At 42.6% G+C, this 25655-nt stretch overlaps 2 protein-coding genes across 2 annotated transcripts; both read right to left on the minus strand.

Annotated features, from left to right (window-relative positions):
* Nucleotides 1-6917: 6917 nt before the first annotated feature.
* LOC124295079 lies at nt 6918-16865 on the minus strand. Its single transcript, XM_046743363.1, has 2 exons — nt 16806-16865; nt 6918-9022 (listed from the first exon to the last, which is right to left on the minus strand). The coding sequence occupies exons 1-2, from the start codon at nt 16835-16837 to the stop codon at nt 7852-7854; spliced, it is 1203 nt and encodes a 400-aa protein (XP_046599319.1). The 5' UTR covers nt 16838-16865; the 3' UTR covers nt 6918-7851.
* A 970-nt stretch (nt 16866-17835) lies between these two features.
* On the minus strand, nt 17836-19176 carry LOC124295165. Its single transcript, XM_046744053.1, has one exon. It carries the CDS (start codon nt 19174-19176, stop codon nt 17836-17838), a length of 1341 nt encoding a protein of 446 aa, XP_046600009.1.
* Nucleotides 19177-25655: the final 6479 nt, after the last annotated feature.

The following is a 25655-nucleotide window of genomic DNA, read 5'->3' on the forward strand; positions in this document are numbered from 1 at the left end:
GGTGTAAGAAAAATCTTGTCTTGCCCGCTCCTGACCGGCTGGTATGTGTACACACAGTTTTGGGTTTTACGACTCTTCATAGCGAACAAGCCCGAGCCTGCACATCCCTAACCATATTAGCGTGGGGTATGCAACGAGAAAAAAATCGGCAAACGAGAGGCTGGCGAGCTCTTGAGAAAATTTTCTCTTAGCTTATACCGCCTCCCCCGCGTCACTCATTTGTCTGTATGTCACGTGGTGCATGCTCTACGAATGATTGGCCGGCTGGTTTTTTCTCGGTGGAGGGTGGGTGCGACTCCTTTAGTATAAATTCGAACAGCGGTTTGAAACTTCTCTAGTAATTTTGAAAATCCTTCGTGTGAAAACAGGCGTTTTTGATAAAGCGAGCTGTGAGAAAGAAAAAAAAAATCGGTGTTCATTTGAAAAATCTCAAGACTTCAACGAGTTTACATTTTTTGTGAGTACTTTATAGAATACACATATATATGTGTATGGTGCTACGCCAATCCTCTTACGATACTGTGAATGTTGAATTGCATTCCGTACTAATTATCGCATTTGATTAGTGTGTTAACAAAGTTTTTCGATTTGTTTTAACTTTTCTGTATTCCCTATCATCGTATCCATAAAAATTCTAGAAAAATTTTAGAATCGTATTAAAAAAATATCAACGGATGGAAAAGAGGACCATCAGACTCCCCACCCAATTCACCACCACGATCGCCAACTTATAAGCGGGTGTGCAGAGAGGTGGCTTACGATGAGGAGGAGGATGATGATGAAATGATCGATAGTGATGCCGATACGTTGATTATCGACACCGAGCAATGTAATGACAACAATGCTGGTGATGATCGCGAGTTTGAGCAAAATTTGGCTGGCGAGCATCATCATCATCTAGAATCATCACCATCACCGACTGATGCAGAGGATGAAAAGGATGAGGAGGATGAGGGGGAGGCGGAGGTGGGGGGTGTTTAGAATGGCGGTGATGGTGACGACGAGTGGGTGGAGGTGAATGAACGGGAAGTGGGCATTGAGTTTGATAGTGATTTTGACGGTTGCGAAGACGTGCGCATTAGATTTGGTTTACTTCTGGATGAGATTGATCAAATCCGTCAAATGCTGAGAGACATCGATAGAGCTGACGATGATGGTTATTATTCGGACGAGGATTGGTGTGTAGCACTACATTAAAATAAAATTCTAGTATCTTCCACACCTTCTCCGTATCACTCATTTTGAATAGGTGGAAACTTTTTTGAATTGGTGATTTATCATGCATATAAATGATGAGTGCAGCAGCATCAACTTTTCTATTCCGGCTTGCTCTTTTTACAGATTTTTCATCGCGAATCAATTTTAGAAAGAAAAAGAAAATGCCATCTCATTCAAGTGATGATGACGATGAGTGGTCGATCGTTGATTGGGGCGACGATGAGGAGGCTGAGAAAGAGATAATTATAGGCTGTTCTGAAGCAACACGCGAGTTCTCGTTGGAGGAGCTTCGGGATCTCGTTGAGGACGCGCGAGCTGCTCGAGTGAGGCCAAACAGTCAAAATTATATAAATTACGGTGATAAATGTATGAGAATATTTGTATAAAAATGGGCGAATGAAACTATCGTAATAATTATACATGTCGAACATAGCGATGATGATGATGATGATGATAATAATGTTTGCGAACAGGATAACGATAATGATTTTATGGATTATTTTGAGGAATAAACCACGCTAAATTCATAATTATTGATTACATATTTTTCACGAGTAAAAATTCATAACATTTACATTTTGTATGACGAGAATGGGTGAAAGTTATAAAGATATATATTTGTAATGTATCCTATTTCTAGATTATAATTTTATCGAATAGTAATTTTTTTTAATTCTATGTATAAGCTATGGTATAATTGAGATTAATTCTATTGAATATTCTACATATAAACCCGAATATAATTGTATATGTTGTAATAAATTCTATTGTTATTTTGGTAAATATTCTCCCTATTATCTATACACACGATTGGAACCTAGACAGTCTTTAATTAGAGGATTCGGTCCATCCACGATATCGCCATCGGGTCCTGGTGTGTAATGTACGCCACATCTGCGGAAACTTGCGATGACGAGGTCCTTTTTCATATTCTCTGGTAGTTTATCCCACGCATTATTGATGGAGTTTGATGCGAACGTGCGGATAAATTCTTTTGGTAAAAAAGCTATATCCTCGGACATCATTCCCCTTAAACCGTCCAATTCTTTGTACAGACGGAAGGATTTCTCGAGTTAGCTGGTACACTCCTTCGAATACCAACTCCATAGTCGCTGCACATTTTCAAAGGCGCAATTGTATGCCGGGATGTATTCAGAGTTGTCATCATACCAAATTGAGCCTGGCCCTGCTGCTTGCTGGAGGTTATTCGCTGGAGAGTATCCATGGTTCACGTCATGCCACGGTGCCGCTTCCATATACCTCAATTTTTCCATTGCAGGGGGTATGATATGCAAATCTTCCATATTAATAACCCTCGTTGTACCATCGACGATCTCCGTCAGCCATGCTTTCTTCTCCGCCCCTTTGACGTATACGTAACACGCATTTCCAACCATTTTTCTCACAATCTTCGTCACATCCTCGTGAGATTTGTTGCCAGCATTCCATGATATTCCGTGGTGATTGTGTGTCAACCATACATTGATAGCTCTACATTCAAGTGGTGAGCTTGCCAAATCATAGGGCGGCTTGAAAATGATGTAATCCAGACCCGACCCGTTTACATTCATGACTGCGACTTCCATGAGTACAAACTTCATGTTATGACCGATAAAACATTGCACGTCTAGGATCATCGCCATGTTGAGGAGTGGAAATGTTGCACTCGATTATATACTGACGGATCGTATGTGGAAGACTGACTATTCCATCTCCAGCACACCCGCTTTTATCCCCTCGTGGATGAATTTTGTGGAAGTAGAGGGGGATCGCATGGTTCATTTGTGGCACATAACTGCATGAAAATTCGAACTTGTTGAATTCTCCACCAAGGTATTTCATAGATTATTCACGTCAAAATACGTAAGATACGGGCGCCAAGCAAGTCTCGACAGGAATTATTTAGTGTGTGTGTGTGTGTGTGCGTGTGCGTGCGCGTGCGCGTGTGCGTGTGCGTGTGTGTGTGTGTGCCAAATTCTATGAAAATAGCCATCTTGCGGCAAACCGCGAAAATAATCAACGGGGGGGCGGGGGGTCACCGCCACGGATTGGTGGCTGGGGGGGGGGGGGGAGCGTGAGAGAGAGAGAGAGAGAGAGAGAGAGAGAGAGAGAGAGAGAGAGAGAGAGAGAGCGAGTGCCGTGAGTCGAGGGGGGAGCTAGGGAGGAGCGATCCAGAACTGTCATATATACACTACTTCCAATGACTCGTTTGAAGTAAAATTTGACCGATTTTACTCCGGCTTCCCATTTTCCACCGAAATACGGCGCGCAGGGAGGATTAAACCACCACTGGGTTTCGTGTGATGCAAGGATGTTCGCGATTTCTGAGAACTCCTTTGAGGATGCAGCGAGAAGACGGCGATGTTCTGAGTCTGCGCTGACGAGATTCATTCCACAATCGCTTCTGATCGAGGCGCAAATTCCTCGTCGAGATGTGAAGCGTTTGTACTCCGCGATGAATGCCTCCGTCGTGTAGCCCGAAACTAGCTCGAGATGCACAGCAGAGGTCGTGAAGCAGATGAAGGTAACGATATATCCCTTGCATGATTTCGCTCCTCTTCCGCGGGAGGCTCGAATCGAGAGTGGACCAGCGTATTAAACGCCAGAGAGGCGAAACGGCCTTGATTGCGTGACTCGAGACTGAGGGACTTGGCCCATCTGTTGGCTGCTGAGAGTAGCGCGATGACGCGCACACGGAACGTAACGATGTATGAATATGTGGATCGGTACTCTTCCTCCCAGGATCCAGTACCGCTGTCGAATTGTAGCGAGAGTGAGTCGCGGACCTCCGTGGAGCGTCAACCGATCATGATGATCGATGATCAATGTGGAGAACGATGATTCGCGAGGCAAGAGGCACGGGTACTTTTCGTCATACGAAAGCGATGAGTGATTCAGTCGACCACCGACTCTGACGAATCCGTTCGAATCGATCAACGGCGTGAGTCGCGATAGTGGATGACTTCGAGTGAGACTTGAGCTTGTCTCGATTTGGCGAATTTCCTCCGCGAAATACGCCTGCTGAGTCACCTTGGTCCAATACAATTGAGCGTCATTCAATTCCCGAGTCGAGATTGGTCCAGAATTGATAGAAGACGTGGGTGTTTGTTTGATGATTTCCGCTTCGCGAGGAAATGATTTGCAGCACGCTTACACAACGCGGTGACCTTGAGGAGAGTCGATAGTTTTCAGTAGCGATCGACGAGATCCCAGATTTGTAGCAACTTAGCTGTTGCGATATACGTCGACAGCCCTTTTCTTCTCTCGAGATGAATGTCTTCCTCTGGTCGCGGAAATAAGGATGGCCAATTGACTGAAGGCTTCGAGAGCCAGGATGGTCCGAAGGTCCAAAGTTCCGAATTTTGGAGTTGCTCCGGAGATGCACCACGAGACGCAAGATCAGCGGGGTTTTCGGAACCTGAGATGTGATATCAACAAGCGCGCGTGAACTCTTGGATTTCCGTTACGCGATGACGAACGAATTCTTTCCACCGCGATGGGTGGCTTTTGATCCACGCGAGCGCAACTGTCGAATCTGTCCACAGATAAACCAGGGTGTTTCCGAGATTTAGAGTCTTTTTCACGTGACACATCAACCAGACGAGAAGATTCGCAGAGCAGAGTTCGAGACGAGGAATTGTCACCTTGTTCAGCGGCGCTACTTTAGTTTTCGCGCACACTAGTAAAACGCGCACTTCGTAAGTGTCGATGTACGTTTGCGAGTAGATCACTGCGCCCCATGCACTTTGAGAGGCGTCCGCGAAACCGTGGATCTCTATCCAGAGAGATGCTGAACGTAACCCGATCCATCTTGGGATGGTGATAGCGGAGATGCCTTGAAGATCTTGCAGAAACTCGATCCATCGCAAGGACAATGAATCTGAGAGCGGCTCGTCCCAGTCGAGACCGAGTGCCCACAATTTCTGCATAAAGATTTTGGCTCTGATCATAATCGGCGAGAGTTATCCGAGAGGATCAAAGAGCTGCGCGGTTTGCGAGAGGACTTTTCGTTTCGTGAAATTGTCCTGAGTTTGATGAGCTTGTGGAGAGAACGCGAACGCGTCAATGTCTCCACGCAAGACTGAGAGCCCGAAAGAATGGACTTTGATCGAGATTCAGATGCATCGCGAACTCTTGATGGTTTTGAGAAATGTCAACAAGAGTTTTGGTGGCTCGAAGTCCACTTTTGAAGTTCAAAGCCGCCCGCTTTGAGCAATTGATTGAGTTCGTTGATTTTCTCGCGATCTTGATCAACGTCCTTTGCTCATGAGAGGATGTCGTTGACGTACGTGTTCTCGAGAATGACGAGGCTCGCAATTGGATACTGCTCACTTCCTTCCTAAACCAGTTGATGAAGAACACGGATCGCGAGATACGGAGCGCTTGCAAGACCATACGTTAACTAAGTCAGCTGATATTCCTCGATCGGTAGCTCCGGTTCTTCCCTCCAGAGGATGTGCTGCAAATCGTGGTCATCCTTGTCGACCAAAATTTGCCGGTACATTTTGACGATGTCTCATGAGAATGCGACTGGATATTGTCACCAGCGTAAGAGAACGTCTGTGAGTTCGGTTTGCACTTTTGGACCAACAAAAAGATTGTCATTGAAAGAGGTTTCTTGAGACCCGTTGAACACGACATGCAACTTTGTTGTGGAACTGCTGTCGCGAACTACACCGTGAAGCGGAAGATAAAACACGCCCGAATTGTCTTCATGTGCATTGATAGCGCGACGCATGTGCCCGAGTTCACGATATTTACGAAGAAAGCTCGAGTAAGCCTCTTTGAGTTTCGCGTCGCTACCGAACCGTTTCTCCAAACGGAGCAGGATTTGATGCGCGGGATTCCGCAAGTTGCCGAGCTCTACCGGAATGTCCGTGAGCGGCAGCCGAACTACGTAACGACTGGACGCAGTTCGAGAAACCGTTTCGCGAAAGTGTTGCTCACAACTCTTTTTCGGAAGTTAGTGCCATAGGTTTCGACACTTTTCCCTGCTTCCAAAACTGCTGCACGAGATCGAGCAGTTCGTGATCGAAGGAGCATTGGAAGCCTTGGACTGCGCCATACGAGGGACTTGCTGCTTCCGCTGAAACGCAGCCGGAGAGAACCTAGCCGAACTGAGTTTCTTGCGCGATAGGAGTTCCTGGTGCTCCTCTTCGAACTCCTCGAGCAATGATGTTGCTGTAGATGTCAGGTCCGAGAATTACGTCGATCTGACTGGAATGTGCAAAGCTTGGATCCACGAGGTCGAATCCTCGTAGATGAGGCCAGTCTTCGACGAGAAGTCGAAATGAGGGTAGATACGAGGTGAGTCGCGGAAGCACGAGCGCCTCCACCTGACACGAGAACGAGGTGTGAGCACGAGATTGGAGTTGCAGTGTTGCGATGCCTCGAGTCACTGCCGATTGATGAGCTCCGACGCCAATGATCGGTATTGTCATGCAAATATTGCGCAACGATTATATATGTATTTATACGTTTATTAAAACAGAGAATTGAGTGATAATTGATAACAACAAATGGTAAGAGGAAGCGTTAACGTTATATTATATTTAATTAGACGTGCGTTACGCCTGGAAGCAGTATTGAGACTGCTTACACGGCCTCTCGCCGGGCTCGGCGACAGTGCATATGAAGTGCATAATCGCATAATTTGAGGACTGCTGCTGATAAGAGAGCCAAGCGCATAAGGCGGGCTACGCTGCATGATAAATTTTGTAGTCATCTAAATGATCCCCGGCATGTTCCTACGAGAGGATATAAAACTGTAACATTTCATTAGAAATGTTCCAGCTCCATCACATCCCCCGACGAAGACAAAGGCGCGTCTCTGCGGCTTCTGATTTCTCGTAGGATTCTTTCGTCACGTTTAGCCTGTGTCTCAATCCTGCGTTTTAATTTTCTTCGTTCTACTACTTCCAAAGCAGAGGGATTCCTTTGGTAACAATATCCGGTGAACGCCGAAATATAGGTGGGTATATTAAATTTCCACAGCAAGAGTAGAATAAAGACGGATATCGCTCCAGAAACGGCAGCTATTGATGGGATCCCTATACCTTTGAAGTTAGCCCATGTATTGTTGACACGAAGGGTCGCTTCGTTATTCGCGAGGACACTCTCAAGGTCTAAAATGGCTTGTCCTTGATCCTTGAGGGTATCCGAGTTAATCACGTGATGCAATATAATTTCCCGGCCTGTTACAAATTTGTTTAGCGGGGAAATGGTAACTGCATGTATTTCTGTTAACTGAGAAGTCATATGTTCTACGATTAATTTGACTCGCGTTTTCAAAGTTTGAAGTTCGCAGCTCTGATTCGTGGTTATCAGGGATGGCTTGGTGATTTGAATAATGAAAGTCTGCATTGAAGCGCATGTTATGGTTACCTCAATTGGCTTCGAAGGTAAGATTATTTGCGATCCCTGCGTTCTTATGTAAGCAATATCTGTGACGAGAAAACGACTCAGAGTGCATCCTCGTGGTATGGGATCAGTTATTTTCTCACAAAGTTCAATAGTATCGTTGCTATGTCCCACATCGCGGTAATCACCAATGAAATAATCGGTTATCTGTTTCAGTTGAGAAAACGTGACTTCTCTTATAAAATTCTTACGTACTAATTTCAAAGCATATGTTCAGTTAAGCGTTACATAAGTGTGATTTATTCTTACGGGTACCGGGGTATTCTGAATTATTACCCAAGGTTCCTTTTCTAAGTAAGGCACTGTGAGTATATAGATAAGTTTGCCTTTATCTGTGGTTATAGTTGAATCACTTATTTTAATAAACTTCTCGTAATTTTCCTCCTTAATAGGTATTAGTGTCTTTTTGTCATTGGCGTCGAAAGCTTGAAGAGCTGTTATAAGCTCCTTTGGAGTAAAAAGGGTGTTATCGATGATACCATGCCTTCCTAATTGCACGGCAGTCATTACCAGGTCGATTAGTCGTTGCAGTTCCTTAATTTCAAATAAACTTAGAGTTATAGCTTCCATGTATTCCTGATAAGCAAGCGTTTCGTTACCTTTTATTTCTAATGATTCTAATTGTCCCCATACAGTTTCCAAAGACTGTTTAAGTTTGAGCTGATTTGTATTCAAGATATTAATTTGGACTTGATTGATGTGCAAGGACTTGGTTACAACAAGATTTAGAGTGTCCGTTACATTTTTTAGTGAGGCTAGATTCCCATTAATTATTTCCAAATCATCCGCATCAGCAGTTCCATAGATTGATTTTTGAATTGTTCCTAAAAAGTTAAACATTCCTCTTTTCGGTCTGATGTTTGGCGTGAGATAAGATTTCCTTAGGGGATACATATCATTTGCCAGGCCCGTCAGAAGGACATGTTTTCCAAATACCGCCTCAGCTTCGCGCGAGGCTTCGTAAGTAACATCGCTCGACGCGAGCGCTTTTGGAGTACTTGTTTTGGTTCCGTGGGATTGAGATTCCCTTAATTTAGAGGGGCGGCGCGTCATTTGAAGAATAGGCGCACCCAAGTCTAAAATGACTTCCAAAATATTCTTGTGTGACGAGGCACGGGCAAATTCCAAATCTAAAGCGTCCAGGGCAGACTGGGCGAGGGATCGCTGACCAGGGTTCCAATGGTCCAGATAGGTATCCCGTATCGTCTGGAGGCCTCCGAGTTTGTCGTGAATGTCGAGTAATGGTTTGGTAAACCCACTTGCGTCAATGGATTGGAATATCTTCCATCTTTCCTGGTACATGTATACTTTGCCCACTTCCTCCTGGAGTAAAGTCCCATTGATAACTGAGACATCGAAGTAGGCTAGGGACAGACTGCTACACCTATAACAAAAGAAACTAACAAGGGGAGTGTCAAACTTGGGAATCACAGATTTCCATCACTTTTATATATATTGTAGGGCAGGGTCCCCTCAATAAATATATAAAGCGGCAAGACGCCATTCGTTTTTATTATTGAGAAATTTCAACTCAAAGTTCCATATGTAACTTAAGTAGAAGGAACCTTTTTTACCGGTTGCAGCAATAGCTCCGTGGCGTAGCGGTAACGCTCTTGCTTACTGAGCGACTTTATTTTTGATAATATTGACTACTTTGTTATTATAATTATTACAAATCCTATTTTTATCATTTTTTGTATTTTTTCCTAACTTAAAAATAAAAAAATAATTTACAGAAATATTAATTATTAATTATTTATTATTGTATTAAATAATTTATAAAAAAAAAAAAAAAGTAACTCTAACGGAACTTGAACAGCCGTTCGGTCCCTCAGTAAGCAAGAGCGTTACCGCTACGCCACGGAACTATTGCTGCAACCGGTAAAAAGGTTCCTTCTACTTAAGTTACATATAGAACTTTGAGTTGAAATTTCTCAATAATAAAAACGAATGGCGTCTTGCCGCTTTATATATTTATTGAGGGTACCCTGCCCTACAATATATATAAAAGTGATGGAAATCCGTGATTCCCAAGTTTGACACTCCCTTTGTAAGACTCTATTCCGTGGAGATCCAATCGTTACCCTGAACCCGTTTTAGTTTAATTCTAGGTGTTCAGTGCCTGAGCGTCGTTTTGTGCCCGTGTCATTGCGATCTCCGTGCGAGCCGCGCTCGAACGATTCGTCTCCGCAGGGATGCCAAATCTCGCGTAGATGAGGAGGCGAGCGCGCATCACGCATTTTCTGAAACAGTCGAGTTAAGTCGTCCGTCTAGTGACGATCGTGAGTGACGCCGTGCGTTCTCTCGTACCACGACCAAAAGACGAGAGGCCCAAATATACTCTCGTATACGTTCGCTCTACGGAGTAAGGTAGATGAGTGCAGCCCGAGTGTCTCTCATTCTACACGGGACCGAGTGCCCATACACGCATACCAAGGGTCGTGCACCCTTCCATCATACAACGAGCCCGAGCGCTCTTGGTGTACTACCAACACCAATCATACTCTCTTACACGTTCGCTCCTCGGAGTAAGGCAAATGCAAATCATACGAAATTCGATCGAATCGAATAAAACAAAAATCGCAATACGAAACGCACTCGAGATCGCGGTGGCATGAGCCAAACGGGCTGTAACCGGCATAAACCCATTCATATACACAATCGACACATGCTTTTATACGTTTACAAATACACGTTCATACTTCGTGGGTTTTTATGCCGCAAGGCTTTTCCCACAAGAGCCAATAAACAATCATAATTCGATGGCTCAAACGCGAGAGTTTTTTTATTCAAGAAACCTCAACCTCTATCCTTCATACTAATAAAAAAGGTTCAATTCAAAACTACGAGGCAACTTCGCCTATGAAGAAGCTTCGACTATACACTAGGGATTGGATCGTTTTCCCTTGGTCCGGTGTCGTATTCGTAGTACGGTTTGGTATTATTCAGATGGGTCTTCCAATAAGACGCTGTGGAATCATCCGCGGTTTTCTTGTAAGTGATATTTCCTTTTTGTTCGTTGATCTCGACGACGACGAATGGCCCATTCCAAATCCTTTCCAAGGCGTTCTGTCGCGTATGGTTCTTGATCATTACTTCATCTCCCACTTGATATAAAGGAGTTTGTCGTCGTGTTCCTTGGTGCACTTGTTTGTGGTTTTTCTCTCTGGATGTGTTAAGCCAGACCAGAGCTGTCTCGAACCGTTCCTCCAATTTTCGTATCCACAACATTTTCTTACTAATCACGGTTTCCAATCGGTTTTCGCGGAAACCGTCAGGATTGTTGTCTTCGTGACAGAACATGAGGTTGTGAGGCGTTTCACCTGTTGATTGACGAACGGAAGTGTTATAGGCACATGCCATTTCTACTAAAACCTTGTCCCAAGTGTGTATTCTCTCTTCGCAGGCAGTTCGAATATAGTCTTTCAAGACACTATGCATTCGTTCTATAGAGCCGTTCGACTGCGGGTGATATGCAGTTGTGGTGATATGTTTGATATTATAGTGTTCGAGAAAGGAATCGGTCAGCTCGTTACAAAACTCCTTTCCCATGTCCGTCAGGATTACTTTGGGGCACCCGAAGTTACCTATCCAGTACTCTGATAGAGCCTTGATAACTTCTGTCGCGGTTTTGTTCGTAAGTGGGGCACATTGAATGAATTTAGTTATTGAATCCTGCATCGTGAGGATATATCGGTGTTTATTCCAAGATTCGACCAGAGGTCCGACGATATCTATTGAAAATTGATCGTTAGGTTTTTCAGCAAAGGTTTCGAAAAGAATAGAGGGTGATTTCATTTGTATCCTTTCCTTTTTATACATCTGACACGTGGGGCATGCCTGGATAGAGGAATTGATATCATTCTCCGTACGTGACCATACGGCCGTTTCTTTTACTCGGTCAATTGTTTTTGCTAGGCCGAAGTGTCCATTGATGTCGTTGTGAGCGCTGGCCATGATTTCTTTCTGTTGCTGTTTGTTAGGCACATCCTTTCCTGTCAAGCCAAATGATATGTCTGCACCTGAGTCCTGACGTATCCTCTTGAGATCTTCGATGATCGAATTGGTTTTTTCTTTGGTGGTTTTCTTAGGGTCAATCCAGAAGTATATCTTTTCGTACCTTTTCGGATGAATGCAGTTTCTGAGTTTCTCACGTCTATCAGTCTGATTCTTTGGTATAATCAGGGTGTTGTCAGAGGCATCCTTTTCTTCTAGGGTAATCTTCACCCATTTGCCGTCCTCCCCTTTTCGATTTCGGTTGGGAACGAGTTTGATGTGAGATTTTGTTCTGCCTGTTGTGAGTGACAATCTCTCGATGTCAATGTGGCGTGCGGCAATATGGTGGACCCACTTGGGATTCCTATCAATGGGTGTGATTTCGTATAGTCCCTTTTCCAATTCGGTGAGTTTGCCGAAGATCTCTTCCTTTGTACGAAAGACTCTAGATAACTCATCCGCTACTACGTTACTTTTTCCCAAAACATGTTCTATCAGGAATGAGTATTCCTCCAATCTTAGTCTCCAACGCAGCAGGCGTTGACTGGGGTCTACGCAATTTTTCAGCCATACGAGTGCACGATGATCGGTGCGGATGATGAAGGGTTTATCTGGTGTATTCAGCAAATATACTCTTAGTCTCCTGACGGCCCATACAACAGCAAGCATCTCCTTCTCCGTCGTGCTGTAATTCCTTTCCGCATCATTCAGGGTTCGAGATAAGAAATATATGGGGTGGCCGTCTTGAGATAGTACCGCTCCAATTCCATCGTTTGACGCGTCGGTGGTTACGACGTATTGTTTAGCTGGGTCTGATCTCACAAGTATCGGTGGTGTGACCAACTTTTCTTTCAGGGTTTCGAAGGCTTCTTGGCAGGCTGCTGACCAATCCCATGGGGTGTCCTTTCTTGTTAACCTTGTTAATGGTTTCGCTAACATTGAATAGTTTTGTATGAACTTTCGGTAATACCCCGTCAAACCAAGGAAGGATCGAATCGTCTTAACGTTGACTGGAACGGGTAATTGTTGTATCGCTCTGGTCTTTTCCGGATCTGGTTTGCTCCCTTCGTCAGTGATGACATATCCGAGGTATCTCACTTCAGTTTTCATGAAGGCGCACTTCTCTGGCTGGAGTTTCAGGTTACATTGTCTTAAACGCTGAAATACGGTTCTTACATTTCGATGGTGTTCTTCCTCCGTTTCACCAAAAAATATTACGTCATCAATGTAGACGCAACAGATCTTCTGATTCAATTCTCTCAGCGCATCGTTCATCATGCGTTGGAAGGTCGCAGGAGCGTTCTGTAATCCGAAAGGCATTCGTTGATATTCGAAATGCCCGTCGGGGGTTGAGAAGGCAGTATATTTCTTGGAGTCAGCAGCCATGTTGATCTGGTGGAAACCTGCGGCCATGTCGACAGTAGTAAAGAACTTGGCCCTTCCCATGTGATCGAGTAAATCCTCGATTATTGGTATCGGATAAGAATCCTGAACGGTAAGTTCATTAATCTTCCTGAAATCGATCACAATTCTATACTTGGGCTTTCCGTCGGGGCCCGGTTTTTTGGGTACAACCCAAACTGGCGAGTTGTATAGCGACTCGGATTCCGTTATTATTCCTTGTTTCAACATTTTCTCTACTCCCTCTTTTACAACCTGCTGGTGCAGCTGTGGAGCACGGAAACTTTTCACATTTACAATGCGTTGAGGATCCGACAACTCGATGCGATGTTCAGTCATTGAAGTTCCATTGACCATGTCTTCCTCCTGTAAGGCAAAGATATTGCTGAAATCCTGAAGAATACTCCAAATTTCTTTCTGGTGCTCCTCCGGTAGGTGTTTCAAGTCGACAGTATGTTGGAGCGCCTGCTCTCTTTCATCACGTGGTTGTTGCCATACACCCGGGGTTGACATACTCTTTACTCGGTGGACTTGGACGTTCTCCAGTCCGAGCTCGATATCTTCGTCTTCAGCGGTGGTGATGATTCCATAAGCCGTACCATGATTGTTCGTGTGTACAATCTGCACCGGGATATTTTCCATAGGCATTCCGTCTTCATAGACCATGCGTAACATGAGATCGAGATGCTTTTCGTCGGTATCGATGGCAATTTTGTTCACCGAATTTGGTTTAAATCGAATCTTTCGGTTGCTACTAAGGTGGTGTATCTTATTCTTCAGGGTGAGCGTCGAGGCATGCAACTGGAAATCTCGCCTCCTCATAAACGGGTTTCCCATGATTCCATCTTCTTCGTCAGGCAGATAATCGTCTGGTACAATGACGAATTCGTCCTTTAGCCCCATATGAGTTAGTACAGCAATTTCGTTCGCGGAATTTAGCGCTTTGCCAGTCCTAATGGAAATTTTGCGTTTGATAATTGGACAAATTTGTTTATCCGATGGATAAATGACCTTCCGTTTTATGAGGTTTATTGATGCACCTGTATCGACCATAAGGGCTACTCCTTGCTTTGTTTCTCCAAATTTTATTACAGCACACTGCAGTAACCCCTGTGAAACTGAACATACACGGGCTCCTGTTGGCACTCGTCCTCTAGTTCGTCCTCCTGTCCCTCTATTTCCTTTTCGTCTGACTGGAATTCCTCTGACGTGCAATTGACTTGGTCGTTGGGCGGTTTGTCTTTGAGGCTGGCATTTTGAAAATTTACGTCTCGCTTATTGCCGTTAGTATTACGGCGTTGGTCGTTCTGTGGTCGGCGCGGAGCGTAGCAGTTCCGGTTGTAGTGTCCTCTGGTTCCGCAATTATGACATACTGCTTGTTGTTCATGAGCGGTCCGATGTGTGTTACAGGTGTGGCATTCACATCTTTGGAGTTCTTCATCTTCATCTTGTTCCGCTTCATCGTGGTGGTGGACAGACGCTGGTGGTCGAGGAGTTGACCTTGGCGAGTTCGTCGAGGTTCTTTGTTGTACCTGGAATCTTCGCGTATCTGATGCGCTGCCTGGCCCGTAAATTTGGGACTTGTTTCGAAACGTGGGTTTCGAGGCTGTGTCGTTACTGTTCATCAGCTGTTGTTGATGCATTCGGAAATTCAATTTCTCGCCTTCGGCTTCTTTCGCGGCCTTCTGGGCTTCTAGTAACTTAAAGTACTGGCGGTTTTTGACTTGATGGAATATCCTCGGATTGAGTCCGTACAGATAGTACTGGCACACTCTATTTTCGAGATCTTGAAGATTAGGATCGATGTTCGCTCGTAGTTGTTGATTCGAGAAGGCAGCTATGAGATCTTGGTAGATCTGATTGAATTTGAGATTGAAGGCGTCCACAGTGTCGCCCTTTTGGCCTGTTCTGCCAAGCTCCATTTCCAATGTGGTGGCACTTTTCTCGACAATGACGGCTGATCTTAGGACTTCCAGTAAAGTTGGGATTGTACGAGGTCTCCTCTGGTTGATGGTCTTCTGAAGAGCTCCTCCTGTCTTCAAGCTGATTACCATGCTCAAAAACGGGAAACGTTGGGTTGGCATAACTACCATATCGGCGGCTTTTACTTGCATGATCCAAGCGTGTACGTCTTCGCCTGCTTTTCCTTCCAGTCTGCAATCAATCATCTTGATGGCTTGAAACGCGGGTAGGAAATCTTGGATCGCGTAGGGCTCGTCCGCTGGGCGATTTGGTTCTCCGGGGTATCTTCCGGCAGCATCGGGGCGTAGGCCGACATCATTTAAGTAAGCTTCCGTTCGTGCATACGGGCCTGGGTCTCTTGGATTCCGAGGGGGAAGCACGTCTCGGGGTGGCGCAGTTGGCGGTAGTTGAATTCTTGTTTGGTTTCTTCGCGCGAGTTCCTCAATGTTCCTCATTATCTCTTGCTGTTAGCGTAAAGCTTCGGGATCACTCAGCAACTGGGACATACTGAACGTCACAGTGTCCGGACGACGATGTGGTAAAGTAGCAGACATTTCCAAGGCTCTTCGAAGTTCATCCTCTTCTTGCTGTTCTAGACGACGACGCGGGACGTTGTTACGGGTATTGCTACCAGTACCTCGTGGGATTTCGTAATCCGTCGGACCAATAGGCCACTGTGGACTAGGCCTTGGTGTAAGGCGTACGTTTGGCATCCGTGATAAACGTCGGCTTTCCTCGAGAACGCGTTGCAGTGTCGAATCCGTATCCGACAAGATATCATGGTTCACGTTGGCTCGCGCGGTGGAGAATCGGTCATTTTCTAATGAGCGATTTTGGTGAAGGATCGGTATTGGCATCGCATTTATACCTTGATGGTCCGAGTCTGAATTGGCTAGGGAGCCCACCTCATTGATGCGCGGTGTCGGTGGCAGCAATCGGTTTTGAGCGAGCCCGTATAATGCCGAGTAACGTAGTGGGTTTGTTACGGTTGAGGGAGCTATCTGAGTAGGACCTTCCACCTCTGATTCAACGAGACGCGCGGTATCTAGTTGAATTCGCGGTATCGCTCCGGTATGGTTTCCGGGTGGTCTCAAAATATTAGAAACATTCGGATCATCGCTAGTTATTAAGCGATAATAGTTATTGATTGCTTCTCGATTGGTATTACTATTTGTAAGAGCTTCCTCTTGACGGTTTTCTTCGGTTAATTGATTATTCGGTTGTTGCATTTCCTGAAACATTTGGTGGGTGACGCTTTCAAGCGTGTCTTCGGGACGCGGAACTGTTTCAGAGTTTCGATTTATTTCTACATTATTGCGACGAATGAAGTCGTGTTCACGGCGTTCTTGATTTCTCAATTGAATAAAACGGGTAACCTTTTCTAAAGGCAAATCTTCGCGGCGAGCAAGTTGACGCGCAGTTAACCTCTCTCCGTTTAATTGCTCTAGACCAGGACGGTATCTGCCCATTGCAGTTAAATCATTACGTTCGGTGGCTTCTTGTAGCCTATTCACAAGCTGAGTCATTTGGTTCGTCAAATCCCAAAATCTCTCTTCAAACCGGGATTCAGAAGTGACGGATTGTCCATCTTCTGCAGTCTCAACAATAGTGGGAGGTACTGCCGTTCTCCGGTCATTGTTTTCGTTCACGTCCATTGCGAATTTATTTTTAAATTCACCTTGAGTCAAGCTTTGACTTTATTTATTTGAATGATTCAAGTTTGACCATCAAATTCTTAGTTTCGATCACGATTTGTCCTTCGATACGTTTATGGTGACTCGAGTAAGTAACAAAATGCTTGTTCTTACGCTAGGAGTAGCCAAATTGAGGTGTGAAGCATCACACTCGAAGATCGTGGTAGCCGTCGGTACGAGGCTTCGATGTCTTGGAGTCTCTGACAGGCACCGGGGGCAAGAATATAAGAGCGGTTCGAGTCTGAGTGTCCTTATTCTCACTTCACTTCGCTTAGATGGTTTAAACGCGAAGTTTATTGTATCTAAGGAGTGCAGAATTTTATACTTGCTTCCTTTCCGATAAATACACAAGTTCACTATGGGAATTGTCCAGTGTAGAATCAAGCGGTCTACACGCAGTCCTTGATTGTCTACGCAAGGCGGCCTTTCACTCTATCCCTTGCTAGGTACAATTCGTAATAATTACTTATAAACGCGTAGCCGAAGGTTCGCACGTGAATTTATTGGGCTTATGCACTCACTTCCAAAGTTCGTCACTATGATCCGGCCGTTTGATACGCGCGCCGCGTTCGTGGGTTTAAACCGGGTCCTGGCATGATCGCCAAATTTGTCATGCAAATATTGCGCAACGATTATATATGTATTCATATGTTTATTCAAACAGAGAATTGAATGATAATTGATAACAACAAATGGTAAGAGGAAGCGTTAACGTTATATTATATTTAATTAGACGTGCGTTACGCCTGGAAGCAGTATTGAGACTGCTCACACGGCCTCTCGCCGGGCTCGGCGACAGTGCATATGAAGTGCATAATCGCGTAATTTGAGCACTGCTGCCGATAAGAAAGCCAAGCGCATAAGGCGGGCCACGCTGCATGATAAATTTTGTACTCATCTAAATGATCCCCGGCATGTTCCTACGAGAGGATATAAAATTGTTATATTTCATTAGAAATGTTCCAGCTCCATCACAGTATCGTTGCTTGATGCCGACGTATTCGCAATTGTTGCGCTATCGACTCCGTGACGAATGAACTTTCGGATCCCTAATCGAGTAGAGCGCGAGCGATGATTCTTTCTCCAGTCTCCGGATTCGAGGCGACCAATTGCACTGTGGCGAGAAGAATTGGATAGCGCTCAATCATTGTAGGCTGGCGCTATTCGAGATTGGTACGTTCTGCACTGCAGGTTGCGCTACGACAGCCTGTCCTTGAGATGTGCCGCTGTTGGCAGCTGTCGAGATTGAGGAAGAGTTTCGATGCAGCAAGGAATGATGTCGACCGTTGCACATGCGACACGTTTTGTTAGATCGACAGTCCTTCTGCTGATCTGGACCGAGACAATTGAAGCAAAGCTTTTTTGCAGAAACCACTTCCCTTCTTTGATCGAGAGATTTGTCGCGAAAGGTCGAACAAAACGCGATGTAGTGGTTACCTTTGCAACAAGCACACGACTGTCCCTTTGATTGCGCCGTATGTGAACTTATTGTCTGAGGATTTGACCTTCCTTGCGATGAGTGCGGTTTCGACGTCGCGATTTGATTGTTAGCATGAGCTTGCTTCACGGCTTCGATGGTGTGAATGCGACCGATGAGAAACGCCTTGAGCTCCGCAAACGAGGGGGGCTCGAGTTTCTCGCTAGCACTTTTTTCCCACTCTTTGAGAGATGCTGGGTCGAGCTTGCAAATCGTCATGTGCACGATGATGTGGTCCCCTAATTTCTCGGGCCTATCGAGAAGTTCGAGCGCGCCAAGAGCTTCGCAAGTGTTGCTGTACAAGCTCTTCAGTTCCGATGATGATTTTCTTGTGACACGAGGAATCGCGAAAAGTGTTGCGAGATGAGAATCAGTCAGAAGTCGTTTATTTACGTATCGTGAGACGAGAGCTTCCCAGGCTCGAGGGAAGTTTTCAGCGGTAAGAGCGATGTTTCTAATGAGTTTTGACGGTTCACCAGTCACACTGGTTTTGAGGTAGTGCAGTTTTTCCACTTCCGAGAGTTGCGAATTTTCGCGAACCATTGACGAGAAGAGGTCGTGAAACGGCTTCCATTCTGAGTAGCTGCCCGCGAAAGTGGGCAGGTCGATACGTGGTAACCGTTTCAATGATCCTCCTGCAGGTGCGTCTTGAGGAGCTGCAGCGGCTTGCGCGGTTGCTGTGGGCGCAGGCTTTAGTGATTCGTGAAGATCAAGCATTACTCCTTCGCCACTCAAGAAATGCTCTTCGCACAGTCCGTAATAATCTTTCGCGAAGTACGAAAGCTTTTTGCTCGCGTCGACTTGATCACCTTTTGCTGCGGACTTGATCTCGCTGATCTTTTCGTGATTGTCTTGGAACTTATTCCAACTTGAATTTGAAGCATTAAGCCGCGACTTCACCTGCTCGTAAGTGATTTTTGCCTCGCCGAACTTCCGCAGGTTGTCGACGGCACGAGAGATGCGCCAAATGTAGTCGTTTTGACGTTCGATATGTTCTTCGATCGACATGTTGATGTACGAAAGCATTTATTAAACTCACGCGACGAACTGAGTTTTCACGAACGAGACACAAACACACTGATGGTAGTGCGACGCGATTCACACTTCGAGAGACCGCTCAGATCTTAGTCACGGTCACTACAGAGGAAACCGCCAGTTAGAGTGGTCCTTATTTAGGGGTCGGACGCATTTTTTTCAGACGCCCCCCAAATCGGCTCCAAATAATTAAAAAAAATATCCTTTTTTTCAGATTTTTATCTAGCCTCCAACCCCTGCTCCCCGGGGGGTGAATTTCCCCATTTGAAATACACGTGTTTCGGCCATATTCTCAGGATATATTTTATTCTAAGAGTAATAATTTCTTAAAAAATCTGTAACTGCGAGATTTTAGTGTTCATTGGTCCTACTATATGACAAAAAATTCACAATATCATACAGAGCAATTTAGACAAATTGTACACCCTTTAACCCTATGAAGCATAGTGGTAACCCACGTTACCACCTCGATTTTCTTAAATTTTTCTAATTTTTTCACTTCTTAACGTATTCAGATCCGGTTTTTTGCATTTATCAGTTACTTTAGTCAGAAAAGAACATAAAAATACAATCCAATCGGCAAAATTGTTGATAATATAAGTTTTATAAATAAACAAACTAAAAAAAATCACGTTTTCTTGGACAAATTCATTCTTGAAGAATCTATCCAAGGGAATAACTTGAAATTTGGTGAGAGTGGGTTTTTGGGGTCACTGATTACGTATCCGATGTCAGATTTTTCAAATTCAATATTTAAATTTCAGTGTCCACCATCTTGAATTTTTGCGTTTTGCAGATTTGATAGCGGATTCGTAATCAGTGACCCCAAAAACCCCCCGAGTGAGAATTTTTATGATTATATGACCATTTGAAAACTGTATATTTCAAAGGTTGATTCTGACTTTTTTTTCAATTCATCAAAATATGGTATCTATATGTGAAAATAATGAATGTTTCGTAATTTTTCTCCTCCTTAGGTCACACAGGATTGTAAGGTAGGATATTGCATACAAATTTTCAGTTGTGGGAGCATGAAAATTTTTTTTATGCTCCTTTTTTTCATCGAGCGTGCTCGTCGTCTTCGCCAACCAATCACCATTTTCTTCCGAGAATTCATCCTCCAATCATGATTTTTTCATCCCTCCGTAAGCGCGTCTACATTTCATCCATCTTTTTCAATCTATCCTTGTTTGAAATTCGCGCTCAACTGGCTGTGGCAGCACCTGCCGAGTCATACTCGCGGGGTGGGGCACAGATTTGTTGCTCGCGGCCCTGATCAACCAATGACGGTGAATTCAAGAATGAGGACCCAACTTCCGCGAAACGGCCCTGGCCTTCATCGCGCCATCCTTTACTGTTCGCTCGTTAACACGCCGTACAACGTGCGCAAGAACGCTCAAGCATAAAATTGTAGTAACTCTTCTCGAATTCAATCAAACCAAAACTTTTTGTCAAATCGGATATCTTATCGCTCAATCGTGCGTTGCACTCAACTGTGAACTCTCGGACGTAACTCATTGACAATCAGTGAATCTCGATTCACGACCACGTGGTCGGCGAAATTCTCACGCGACTCGCGACACACGTGGTGAATCGTAGTGCACTCGTTTCATCTTTCTCGAATCAGTAAATTTTCTCATTCAACCATTGAAAACTCACAAACCATGAATTGGGATTATTCATTTAGATCAGAGTTGCAAAAAATGCATTACTTTTTATAATGCATTACATTTTCATGACTCATTACCGTAGTAATGAGTAATGAATTTAATTTCCGTTACTTAATACTTTATTTTCAATGAGAAATGGATAAATTTTCCAACACATTTTTTTTAATGAGTAATGTGTTTTACCTTACATTACTCATTTTATTTTATAATGAGTATTTTGAACTTGTCCATGACAATTTCATCTATTAACGAGTAATGTATTTATTTCCTAAATGAACTTTGACAATTAACTTTAAGTTTCATAATAGAGATATTATAAAAAAATGTAATAAATTTAGAGCAAATTGAAAGCAAATTCTTATTTCATATATAAATTTCAAAGAATCTTTTAGATTATATAAAAAAAAATCGGTTGCTTATTTAGCTCGTTTCAAATTCATCTGAAATTCATGATGAATTTAAAATGAATTTAAAAGCAGTAATTTTTTAAGAATACTTATTTGATAATTGACTTTTATTGATAAAATAGCAATACTTAAAAAAATTGTTATAAATTTGTCCTGAATCAAAGGAAAGTATCTCTCTGATAAGTATTTTGGTCGGTGAAATTCCAGATGAATTTATGCTGAATTCCAGATGAAATTCATATTTGTGTCAAAATATCAATTTCATCGCGAATTCTTCCGGAAGTAAAACTTTTTTTGTACAGTTGGATCAAATTTCTAACCGAACTCAATACAGACAGAATATCTGTCAAAACGTACAAATTTATTAGAAATATCTATCGAGCTCTTGACAATTTCTACATGACACATGCTCGCCATCACATGAAATTTCTGCGTTTTCACACTTTGATTTTATTACACCGTTCCATAACTCTTTTCCAAAAGTGGGATCCACCTTATTATAAACTATGAAAAATTGGTAAATTGATATTTTTTCTTTGTTTCATTTTTTTTCACAGTGCATTTATAATAAATTTATGACAATAGTCAAAAAGGAAGTTTTCGAAACTTTTAGTATAAAAAATGCCGTCAAGCGAAAATCTTTAATAAATTGTTCCGCCATAGGTCTAACAATTTTCAATATTTTTGATGAAGAAGATTTATCTTGACCTTGGAGATTTGTTGATTAAAGTTATTCTTGGATATGAAGGTCACAACTCAAAACACTTTTTATCGTGTTAACGTTTCGGCCCTGGTGGGGGCCCTCTTCAGAACAATTTTATTTAAATATCTGTCACGAACAAAATAAAAATGATATACAAATAGGTTTGACAAAGTAAGACATATTGATGTAAATAATATGCAAGGTGTTGAAGCAAATATAAAAGAGAGATTACCTCATATGCGATAACACTTCCAATTACATAAATGCGTGTTGATAATTGAAGAATAAATAGAACAAAAAGGCACAAACGACAAAATACGAAACATACTACGTTCGCGACACGTAACTCCCACGAATTCATAATTATAGTTGGTTTGTTAAAAGAATTAAAATACACAGCCGTTATGGTTGAGTCAGAGCACATAAGCACAGTGGAACGTCTAGTGTGTAGTGGGAAGGGGTCGATCTCAATAGTTATCAGAGCAACGCAGAGTCAACGGGTTAAACGGAAAACGTCAATCAATATTTTTATTCATATTCTTAAAAATACTCAAAGGTTTCAAATTATATTTCCAGATAATTATTTTAATTGAAAAATTGACATTTTCCAATATTTCGTTTTGATTATCAAAATAAACTATTTGATCCTTTATTTCTAAAATTAAAAACTATTCTTTTTTTTTTTTATCTTGAATTTATACGCTGTAAAAACATCATCCAAAAGAGAAAAATGTATGAATTTATATTTTTTGATCTTGTGTAAACGGCTCCATTTTAATTAAATGATCCTGAATTCAATGGAATTCACAATTAATTATCATAATATGTAAATTTCATAATTGTTGAACAAATAATAATCATTTCGATCAATTGAAAAGTATGAGAAGCTCATAATATTACGCTTCAACTTATTTTTATAGGTTTAATGTGCACACATTAAATTTGTAATGGGTAATGTATGGTCCCTCAATACTCATTTTTTATTTTTTTTTTTAATGTGAAATGTATTTCTCTATATTACTCAATAATTATGTAATGCGTAATGAATGAATCCGTCATTATCATTAGAAAAAGTAATAAATATGGCATTACTTTTTACATTGAGATTTTTGCAACTCTGATTTAGATAGTGGCTGTGATTTCGATATCGTGCTTTACGAGTGCTCGATGTTTCTTTCTCAGTTCGATTCAATTCATTCGTCGCGATCATGTCTGTGCGATCGAATTTGCGACAAAACATTTATCTAATCGGTAATCTAGATACGCAAATTTACGGAAAGAAATTACCATCGAAGCAGCAAGTACTTAGAGTTTTGTTTTTCCACATCAGAGAAGTAAAACTGAGTGTTCGAAAGAGTGCAAAATTAGTCGTGAACGAAGTGAAAATTTTCTGGGAAAAAGCTCGCTTACCCACTCAACAAGAGTGTCGGTGCGTAGAAAAGGTAGTGGCCTTGCACCAGAAATGGGCTATGTTGCAAAAAGAGGTAGGAAAACCATCGAACTGCGAAAGGGAACAAGCGTTCTGTGATGACATTAAGAAATTATTTGATATTGCTCACGGTGATATTCTTGAAACAGTTGATGATATAAGAAGGGAGTTCCTAGAAAACCAAAGACGAGTGAATCGGATCGGCTACATCAACCACATCGAGGGCATATTCGAAAGAATGGAACGAGAAGAAGAACGACAGAATCAAATAATGACTCAGAGGCAAGAAAGAAGCCAAATTGATTAAAATATTTTACGTAAGATATCCATCATTAGATTATTGACATATCTTTGAAATTCACACAAACATTGTGTAGCTGGTGACAAGATAAAGACGCTTTGCAGATAATTTCAGATTCTTGTGATTTTTAGTTAAACTTTGTAGAGATTAGATATTTAACTTAAAGAATACTGATTTCTATCGACTAAGTGATGGGTTTGAATTTGAAATGACCATTTATTATTTATTATTTATACATTATTGTTAATTATATAATAACTTTGATGGTTTGTTGTAGATGATTTAGCCGAATTAGCTTCGAGTGACTAAGACCCCTCCCAGAGTCTCAGTCAAAAAAGTATTGGTACTTATTGAAGTATTTCTCTGGAATACGATCGTGAAGATGAGGCTGGACCATCAGCACCAAAGAAATCGCGAGGCACTGTAAACATTTTTACCAATAAAATCGTTGCGGCTCTCGATAGATGCAAAATGAGCGACAGAGATGCTGTTTACTTAGTCGCTGCTATAGCAGAGGGCTTACACGCCGATTTAGAGTCTTTAGCTATCAACCGATCATCGATTCGTACGTATCGACGAAAAGTCAGAGAGGCTAGAGCTTCCAAAATCAAGAATGTTTTCGAAAATGTTCAGTTCAATGCTCTAGTTGTACATTGGGATGAGAAGATTTTACGCGATTTGGTCAAACATGAAATGGTTGACAGACTTCCTGTTGTGGTGACGAATGGTGAGGTTATGAAGCTTAGGTGTTCCTGCGTTAGAAAACAGCAAAGGTATCACTCAAGCGAAAGGAATTTACGACGTTCTTGAAGATTGGGGTCTTCTAGAATCAGTCAAAGCTCTGTGCTGCGACACGACAGCGTCCAATTTAGGGTATAAAAATGGTTCTGTGATTCATTTGGAACGTTTGTTGCAAACGAATATTCTGTATCTGCCCTGCAGACATCATATATTCGAATTGATATTGCGCAGTGTATTCGAGAAAAAATTGCACATAACAACAGGACCACCGTTCCACTCTTCAAGAATTTTCGAGAAGCTGGCGATAAAATTGATAAAACAAGATTCGAGAGTGGATTGGAAGATCCACAAGTAAAAAGAGTACTTACACCCGAGCATATCAAGATAATAAGTTCATTCGTATACAAATCATTGGCGGAAATTCAACCACGAGATGATTACAAGGAGCTTTTGGAATTAACTCTGATTTTTCTTGGTGAAGTCCCATCGGATAAAGTTACATTTCGCTATCCTGGAGCCTTCCATCATGCGAGGTGGATGTCGAAAGCAATTTATCGCTTAAAAATATTCCTGTTCCGCAGTCAATATGGAATGAGTGGAAAGGAAAAGGTAGCCGTTCGGGACACATGCATTTTCATTGTAATGTTGTATATCAAACATGGTTCATCGTACCACTTGCAGCGGCAGCACCGAATCACGACTTGCAATTTTTAAAACATCTCTACGAATATAAATCTATTGATAAACAAGTTTCAAATGTCACGCTTCAGAAATTCAGAACCCATTTATGATATTTGAGTCCTGAAACAGTTGCGATGTCGTTTTTCGATGTGAACGTATCGTTGGATATCAAATGCAAGATGGTTGCTGCTTTGAACCCGTACGATGAGATCGACGAAGTTTTCCCGAAACGAATCCAGATCAATCATGCTAATATTGAAGCTTATTGCGACAAAGAAATTGATCACTTTGTTACGCCTCAAACAAGAAACTTTTTCGCAAGGTTTGAAATTGATGAGAAGTTTTTGGAGACTGATCCAGCTCTTTGGTACGAAAATGCAGCATATCAGAATAGTTTAAATATTGTGAAGAACTTAAAAGTTGTGAACGATGTCGCAGAAAGAGGCGTTCGGTTGTTCACAGAGTACAACGAAATTCTCACTAGAGACGAAGAACAAAAACAATTCATTATGCAGCTCGT

Source organism: Neodiprion lecontei, chromosome 6 (assembly GCF_021901455.1).
Source record: "Neodiprion lecontei isolate iyNeoLeco1 chromosome 6, iyNeoLeco1.1, whole genome shotgun sequence".
NCBI lineage: Eukaryota > Metazoa > Arthropoda > Insecta > Hymenoptera > Diprionidae > Neodiprion > Neodiprion lecontei.